The sequence below is a fragment of the Melanaphis sacchari genome, unplaced genomic scaffold, assembly GCF_002803265.2.
Source record: "Melanaphis sacchari strain LSU unplaced genomic scaffold, SCAv2.0 Contig21_pilon_pilon, whole genome shotgun sequence".
NCBI classification, from domain to species: Eukaryota; Metazoa; Arthropoda; class Insecta; order Hemiptera; family Aphididae; genus Melanaphis; species Melanaphis sacchari.
The window spans coordinates 411,164-420,757 of NW_020271096.1; the positions used below are offsets into that span (position 1 = coordinate 411,164).

A 9,594-nucleotide genomic window follows, 5' to 3' on the forward strand; every position below is an offset into this window, starting at 1 on the left:
GATCAATACAACGATAAAATTGTAAATGCAATTTTTTTCAGCCCCTCCCCGTCTCCTAATCCACAAGAAACGCAGTTCGCGTGCCGTTTCAATCGGAATTCTCTCGTCGACATTAAAAACGATATTATATCGCCGACAAATTCGCATTTAAACGACATCGCAGTATCCGTCGCAGACCGAATAACATGCGCGCCCGTCGCTCGGGGCGGTGCGTAAGCCTAATAATTATTTTATTCTCGACCGCGGTCGTTCAAAAAATGTTGTCGCGAATTGAATAATTCTTCGCGCGACCGGAAATCCGGGACGTCAACCCCCAAGCCTCTCTGAGGTCTCCCCAGCTCTACGGCCCCGGCGGTACCTTCCCCCTCCCCCCATCAAACTTTTGCTAAACCCGTTACTGGTGAAACGGTGACTTTTGGAACACGCTGTATACGACGCCACGTTCGGCGGTACCCGGCCCCAGATCAAGCGTCGGCGGAGCGCGCGGGTCGCCGAATATTATATTGATTGCGCGCGGCTTCCGAGTTGTGTGCGGGGAACACCGTACGCGCCGTCGGTTGCTGCGGGGCGCGCGTGCGCACCGGCGTTGGGTCCGGAGCGCGCAGAGACAAAAGTCGCGGGGTAACGCGTTTCATTCTATAATATTATAATATCGCCGCACTTCTTCTGTGGGGTGACGGGGACCACACGATACGGCGGCGGCGGCGGCGGCGTCCGATCTCCGCCCACCCACCGTTAAAGTTCGAAAACTTCTTTATTGTTGCGAGGTCGCGTGCAGACGTCCGCCGACGACGACCGCGGCTGCAGCGGTGTTTTTGATCGATTGATTTCTGTATCCCGCGTCGTCGACAATCGGCATGGAAAAACGCGCGCGCGTGTGTATGCCGCGAAGTAGGTAGGCGGTAGTGGGTGTGAGGCAGACAGACAGAGAGAAGAAAAAAAAAATACGATAAATTAATAGGAAACGAGTGAAAAAAAAAAAAATAATAAAAGTTCCATCGACGTAATGTTTAATAGTCCCGAACGGTTCAAATACGTCAGAAGAAAATTCGGCGCCGCCAACAGCAGTGAAAATCGTTCGTCCGTCCAGGTAAAATATATAACGTCTGTTAGTGTCGATGAAGGTACTATTGAAAACGCCTTGTACCGAGTGCACTGAATGTTATTCTTCGGTTTTACTATTTTTAAACATTCCAATACGTTATTTAATAATTTTATATAGTCCTATAAGAGAAGTGAATAAACTAAATGTTCACACTAGAATACTGAATGTATTTTTTTTTTTTAAGTACCTATATACAAACAGTTTAAGAAAAAATAAGTATTCATGACAAAAAAATGTATTCATTTAACTTACACGAATACATAATATAGACTATTGTGATTTGTGGATGATCTAGGACCAATAGCTATTAATAATTGTCTATCAAGTTATCAGTAGGGCAAATTAAATTAATTTTAAAACTTTGAAGATAAATTGTTTACATTAAAAGTTTGATAACAAATTATCTTATTAAGATTTTTCTCTTGTAATTATGTAATTTTAATTAAAACATTACATCTAATTATTTTAAGTAATGTTATAAATCAAGTAAAATTAGTATTTAGTTAAAAGGAAATTTAGTATTTCATTTTTGTGTTTTTAACGGTGAAACATATTTTTCAGTTTAATTACGTACAGTTCAACGTAAACAATGTCAGCTGGAAAAATGGAGTTTGTCGTTGTTTACAAGACAAGTAAGTTATGTTGCCTAGCTAATATTATAACAAGATATTTATTTTTGACATAGTAGTTTGTGATTAAACTTTATTTTTTGTAATATATAATAATAATATATAGTTAATCGGTTGTTATTGATAACAATTTAAGAGCTTAATGTTCTAATGCTGTATTACCATTTACCATTATAACTTTGGCACGTGTTTTTATTAACACGCAATACATTTACTATTGTACAGCCTTAATTATCCTATTGCGTGTTGCTACTGCCATAGTGCCATGTATACTATGGATATATACTAGTATAAATACCAGTTATATTTTAATTAATACAATACTTTATAATACTTTGGAATAGGTAGAGATGTTTATTAATTACAAGATACAACAATGGTCAATAAGTATTATATTTTATGAACAATTCAAAAATTAAAAATATTGAAATATACTGTCTTTTAATATCCATGTTATGTAAGAGTATATCATATAAAGTGGTGTTAAACATGGTATACATAATTAATATAAGTAGAAAATCAATAGTTGAAATATTGTGTTTAAATTTTATTAATTAGTATTATAAGATTTCATAGAAATTACAACAATATGATAACTATAAACAAAATATTCAATACTAAACTAATGTTTAATAGTACCTATCTTACTCGCTTATAAGTTAACTTGTAAATTGTATTTTTAAAATTTACAATTAGGCGAAGATTTAATTTACCAAAGCTCTGAACTCAACAATCATGGTCCGACCGTTAAGGGGTGGAGGTCTTCCAAAAACTGCGAATATCCACAGCAATTAATACTTAAACTTAATGAAACTACTGTGATCCAACAAATCCAGATACTTGCTCATCAATATTTAATTCGTAAGTATAAAATGAATTATTTAATTCGAAATTAATTAGAATAAACCAAATCGTTTTGAAAATATGGTATCAACTGCTTAATATTAGTACAATTTAGTTGGTATTTACAATTTACTAATAATTATTTATTCAAATGATTATTGTAAAAATTATTTGAATGTAATACGACTAATACGTAAGATTTAAATAATTACATTTTACGTTTACTAATATTATATACATAGGCATGGTAAACATATAAATTTATTATCTATTTTTTAAATTGTTTAAAGCCAATAAAATTGAAATATGGATCGGTCCAGAAGAATACGTGGAAACAGATAATTTATTAACTCAAAATTACGAATATTTAGGCTATATTACACTTAATGATAATGATGGTGGTTCAGTGAAAAGCAGAGAACTTAAAACTATTTCATTACCGTTGGCTAGTGCGACTAGTTATGTCAAGTTGGTTTTGTACGAAAACCATAAAAATTCTTTTAATCGTTCTAATCAGGTTTGTATTTTACTAATATTAATTTTTAATTATATTATACTTTATAAGTTTTTTTAATGTAGGTGAGCTTGATAGGTATACAAGTGATTGGTGAAAAACAACATTCTGATCAAGGGAGCATTGCCCATCACAGTTCAATATGTGATGACTTGGCTTTTGAGATGTATGTGGATAAACACATTGCACAAATTATTCGAATGCTAGAAAACAGAAAGATTATAGCTGTTCAAGGTAATGTTTTTAAAATGAATGTCACTAATAAAAAATAATAAAATATGGCCGTTTGTACAGATGAACGATTTGAGTATGCAAGAAAATTAAAAGGAGCAATGACAGAGTTAAAGTCTGCCGGAGAAAAGCTAGGAAAATTAGAACTGTCAAAAACCCAGGCCATACAAAATGAAGATTACAGTAAAGCAAAGAAGAAAAAAACACAAATGGAAGAGTATCGTGCACAAGTGATGATTGAAAATCGGGTAGATGACCTTTTGGAAAAAAATGGGGTGAGTTGAATAGGGTGCAATATAATATCGTTGCAACTAATATGAAATTACGGTTACATAATATATCAATAGATACCAGGCTAAAATAAATGTCTATATATAATTTTAAATTTAATATTGTACGCTAGTATAATAATTAAAATCTTTAATTTATAATCAATTAATCGAGTTTAAATCATAAACATATATTTTATACTCATCATAATACTAATCGATATATGCTATCAATTTAAATGATAATCGGTGTAGTATCGTACTTTTTTCATGTTTTTATCTCCTCTTGAGAACAAACTATCGTATCTATATAAATAAGTATATAGATAATAATATTTACGTTGAGTTTCACCTGACAAATTTATATAATATTGAATTACCTATAAACAAATTGTTATTTTCTTTTAAATAAATAATAATATTATTACACTACTTCCATTGAAATTTGCGTTTTTAATAGCCTTTAGAAATAAATGACGAGGAACCTGAAGATCTCGTCGACAAGACTCCGGGATCCAATGATGGATCCACTAAGTACGTGGCTTCACTGTCTCCGATCGTTTCACCAAAACAAGTTTCGATCAAGCCGTGTCAACGAGAAATTCTACCAGAAAAAATTGAAACCGAAGTGGCTGACGAACCAGACGTTTATCATAGTCCAGTATCGCCACTTCACTATCCTGAAAATAACTCAAGGGAAAGGTGCGAAAATTAGTTAATTTAATAAACTCAAGATGAAAAATAGAACTCGTCTAATAGTTGACGGTTTTGGTCTCTGTTTTTTAGATCGCCAAAGCTACAGCATACGGTCGTTACGAAAGCAATTTCGTTAAAAAGACCTAAACCAATCCGTCCAAAATCCAACAAAAGCAGCTACGAAGCGTACGATGAACAAGCTATCCCAGCTCAAAGATTGTACGTGTTTTCTGTTTATACACGAATTACATGTATAACTACATATTTAATTATCGAAATTATGTTTATTGTTCATATATGCACGGGGGTTATCATTTTTCAGTTGTCAAACCCAAAATAATATAGACTCTTCGTCATCAACGTTGGCCAGCGGTGTTGGTACGTCAAAGTTAAGCGAAAGAGATAAGAAACAAGCTTCTATTCCAATCTCAGTGTTTGGACTTACGATGGTATGCAAATGAACATAATAATATACTATACAATATTTTATTATTATTATTATATGATATTATCTAATGTTCTTACCTACAACGATATACGTGTAATATAAGATCAGTTTAACAATTTCAGGTGAAGCATTTTTTTTCGAAACAGTATTCGGATAAAGTTGAAGGGTTGAAGCTAATGGAAAGTTCAATGAAGAGTTTTATGTTCGACGGAGTAGAAGTTCGGCACTCGCCGAACAAAATGACCCGGGCGGCCGTCCAGTTGTTGCATCGAACGCTTAGAGATAAAGTTTTTGCCGTCTACAATCTGTCTGCGGAAATCATAAGGTTCCTGTTCTCAGAATTCATCCCCGGGAGGTAAGTAGTCGTTATCATTTACTACGTCCAAATCTGTTTAATATTATTTATATACTTAAATTAGTTAAATTTAAAATTTATAATAACATTTTTAATCGTACATAATGATGATAATATAGTATATTATAATTTATTGTAGATAAATCATAATTTTGTAGTATATGTATGATTACTTTGTATATAGAGTTTCGACGGGCGAAGCTTCACGAAGTCTAGAAACACTACTTCCCGAACTTTTGGCGAAAGCCGGAGACACGACACCGCGTATTCATAACATAGCGACGCACACCATATTAAGTGTAGCTGAAGTTCCCGATATAAGGTAAGATTTAATTGTTTACGTACCTTGATTATAAGCTATAACTTATAAGTTATAACCAAGGTAGTCACTTAGGCAGTTAAATAAAATCACTGAAGGCTTCTATACTTACTATTTGATTTTATTAGTACCTATAATACTTCCATTCTATACATGTGTATATACCCTTTATGAAATTATTTTTTAATTCTAGAAAATTAAATATCATACCGACTCATTTAACGCGTTTACTAACCGGAAACATACATCCCAGACTGATACTCAGTCGCTTGGAAATGGTCGAACAACTGATCATCAGCCAAGGCGTATCATCCGATAAAAATAGGTTTGCATCAATTTTTTGATAGTAAATTAATAATTGCATTTGATCTCGCAAATTTGTATACCTATACATTTCTTCTAGCGGGATGACCTGTCGTATTTTATGCGAATTTGGTATGTCAGCTATTCATCATCCGACTGAAGCCGTACGCAAAGCTGCTGAGCGAATTTTAGTGCATGTTTACAAGGTTAACCCTAGATTTGTGCGAAAACAATTGCCGCCAGATGATGAGATCACCAGGCGGAACATCATGTACAGGCAACTAATGCAGGAGTTTGAACGCATCGACCAAGAAGTGAGTATGTATAGTGACATAGTGTATCTATACATTAGGCATTAGCCATTAACCAACTTCAGTGGTTTGACAAATTTTTATGTAATAGATTTCAAATATTTCAATAATAGAACACGTATTGAAAAATAAACCATCATGTATTTGAACACCATAGTGTTATTAAAATGATTTAAAAAACGATAGGGTGGAACTCGGTTGACGGTTTATTCAACATAAAACATTGACAAATTTTTGATAAAGTAAAAAACATTAGCTCCATGTTTATATCAAATACCTACGCACTTTGTACGTTTCAAGTATACAAATATTACGATTTATATCTTGTTAAAGCAGTGCTTGAAAGTTATAGGACTTTATTGTTAATTGTCACTATCCCAAGGTTAGGTTAGATTAATATTTCATAAATAGGAAATAATCAAAAAATATATTACAAAACACCATAATTAAACTTGTACCATTTGTATTTTTTATAAATAATAAATATCTATACGGTTTTTAGAGACTAAGCGAAATAGACACAGCAGGTCAAACACAATGCAAACTGGTGCGATCGACTAGTGAAAATACGTCAACTTATCATAATAAAGAAAGTACCCACAATACCACAGTCCACAGCAAATTAAGTTCTAGTACATCAGCTAGTGTGACTGATGTTTACGAGAATGGTCAAAATAACAGTATCAATGCGTTGAAACTAAAGTATGTATTACATTATTTATATAAAAATTTAAAAAAATTACAAATTATAATATTAGCGAATAATATATAGGTTCCAGTTTGAAAATTGTATTTATTTATTTTACACAAAAAAAAATAGCGAACCTTATTGCTATCATTATGATTTACGGCACACTTGTCACTTGGTATATAGGTATACAATATGATATATGTCTAAATAGCTATTCATGAATGCGACACTATTCTTAGAATATTTTTATTTTTTTTGGGGGGGGGGGGGGGGGGGGAGGAATGTATAATAAATAAATGAACACAATATATCAGTACTAAATAGTAAATACAATACATTTTATCATTTATTGTGAAATAAAATACAATTTATACTATAGGTACCTACCAGAGATTTTCAACTTTTTTGGGTCCATAGTTCATCCAATTTTGAAAACAATTAAAACTATTCCCATAAAAACAGTAATAACAATTAAACAAACAAATTTTTATTATTCAAACCAACTTTCTTGAATAGCAAAATAAACTCTAAGTAATACGGTCTAAGGAATCGGTTTATCGTTCATCACATAAACTATTTATGTCTATATGAAAAAATAATTATAATAATATAATACTTGTTAGGTATTATTGTTTGTTTTTTTATTTTCTACTGTAGACGCGTCTCCTTTGATAATATAATCTAACCCTGAGAGCGCGTAGAATAAAATTTAATATTCAATCAAAAATATTTAATATCATATTTTTTTCACTGTTACAGTCGCTGTACATTTTGCAAAGAGGAATCTACATTTTCCGAAGAAGAATTGAATATACATTATTGGAAATATTGCCCATTGTTGATGCGCTGTGAAAATTGTTCCGAAGTTATTGAGATTATGACACTTCGACATCACCTCTTAAGTACTTATTACTTAATTAATATTTTTTTCAACGATTTTACCTATACGAATTTTAAACCTAATACGTCCTGATAATCGTCCTTTTTCAGAAGACTGTGATTTTAAAGATAAGTATACGACATGCGATCGGTGTTTAGAAGTAGTCGAGATCGAATTTCTAGAGCATCATATTTCAGGATCAACGTGTAAAAGTTAGTATAAAATATAAGATTAGTTATGGATTAAGTATAAACGTATGTTGTTTATGTATTTAAGTTGTAAGATTATCTTAAAAGTATAGCGATTTATTCACACAAACAAGCTGCGAAAATAATCAATATCGCTGTTCATTATTTTTGTACATTAAAGCAATTATTCATAGTTCTATATAGGTATTTACTTATTTTGATTTTACTTTACATCGACTTTCTAATGTTAAATATATTTCTACTATTTCTTTAGCTAAAAAGTTTAACTAACAAACTAATAAAATACTAAATATACCTATTTTGATCAAATATTAAAATATTTATTTGTATTTGAATTATTTGATGGGGAACTGAAATTTTAATTTACTACGTACAAATTATAATTTAAACATTTATAGTTACTAACTTAAGTAGGTAAAATATTTTTAATGAATTTTGTTTAAAACTGTAAATAATTGAAAAAATATTGGTGACTATACATTATACAGTATTACTGTCTAAATTAATTTAGCTATGCATGCTAACTTTTAAATGAACCTTTTATTAAATGTGTTACCTACAATTTATTCATTCACTCGTGTGGTGAATACTTACAATAAATAATGATTAATGAATGTTAAATATTTGCTTTTAGAAAGAAATTCTGTCAGTAATATTTGCCCATTGTGTTTGGAAGAAATTGGAAGCGATCATCAAGATTGGAATAAACATTTAGTTGGTCCGTCAGCGTGTGAAATTCATCCACGAAAAAATTACCTTAAACGTCACTAAATATTAGAACCGAACTTATTTAAATGAATATCTACATGCGTATTTATGAGTCGCTTTATATAGAGCAGACATAATATTTCATCAATTTTGTTAAATAAATGTTCAATTATTTGATTGCCAAAACCTATAATTTAACCGTCTTCACAATCTTTGCCAATAATAATAATGTTAATATTAATTAAGTTACTTTTAGAAAATGACTGATTATTATTCAAGCATTTAGTTTTAATTATTGAGTAAACTGCATAACTTTTAAATGTTATAGCGGATTTATTTTTGTATTTTATAAATTTATTAAATTACCAATGTTAATACATATATACAGTGTAATACTTGTTAGGTACATGTGTTTAATGTGTTATGCGTCATACAATTTTTTGTCTTTACACTTTTTATTTACTAACATTAAATATAAAATTCAATGGTTTATTCGTGTTTTTACTTCACAAATTTTTCATGAACAAAATAAAAATAAATATCCCAAACGTCTATCACATCTTATTTCATTATAAACGTACTTGGACATTTTTTTTTTTTAAATTAAAAATTAAATTTATAACTATAGTTAAAATTTCATATAGTTTACTGTATAATTTGCTAAACAAATTTTAGTATTAAACTGGGACCATAGCGATTGTAGACCGGGCAAAAGAAGTCCGAATAAGTTAGGAATTCGACAAAGTCCATTAAAATATCCGCATTCAACTCTCTACTAAGTCATAAGGGCCAACTTTGCAACATGAAATACCCCGCGAATTTAATTAAGCTAGAGTATAATCTGATTTTTAAGCCTAAAAAATTATTAACTAACTACTTATATTAACTCCATTATACAATATACATGCGTATTTACCAGTAATTTTAAGACAAATATGTGCGGTACAACTCATATTTGCTTCTAAGGTATAATATTTAAATATAATAATATAATTATGTGTTTAAATATAATAACTATTACAAGTATGTTATTGAAACGTAGCGGAGAAGTATGAATAAAAGTGATACATTTGACGCATTTCT

General features: G+C 31.0%; 1 protein-coding gene across 2 annotated transcripts; it reads left to right on the forward strand.

Moving 5' to 3' along the window:
- The first annotated feature begins 603 nt into the window (after positions 1 to 603).
- On the forward strand, positions 604 to 8,756 carry LOC112593984 (centrosomal protein of 104 kDa). Of its 2 annotated transcripts, XM_025338571.1 has the most exons (17): positions 624 to 1,090; positions 1,667 to 1,737; positions 2,431 to 2,595; positions 2,868 to 3,094; positions 3,157 to 3,325; positions 3,386 to 3,597; positions 4,052 to 4,293; positions 4,378 to 4,506; positions 4,610 to 4,736; positions 4,858 to 5,090; positions 5,275 to 5,412; positions 5,603 to 5,734; positions 5,813 to 6,026; positions 6,526 to 6,725; positions 7,474 to 7,616; positions 7,705 to 7,806; positions 8,438 to 8,756. In XM_025338571.1, the coding sequence occupies exons 2-17, from the start codon at positions 1,695 to 1,697 to the stop codon at positions 8,572 to 8,574; spliced, it is 2,613 nt and encodes an 870-aa protein (XP_025194356.1). In that variant the 5' UTR covers positions 624 to 1,090; positions 1,667 to 1,694; the 3' UTR covers positions 8,575 to 8,756. The 2 variants fall into 2 exon arrangements, with proteins under 2 accessions (XP_025194358.1, XP_025194356.1); XM_025338573.1 differs by lacking the exons at positions 7,474 to 7,616; positions 7,705 to 7,806; positions 8,438 to 8,756 and having other exon boundaries at positions 604 to 1,090; positions 5,813 to 6,030; positions 6,526 to 6,677.
- Positions 8,757 to 9,594: the final 838 nt, after the last annotated feature.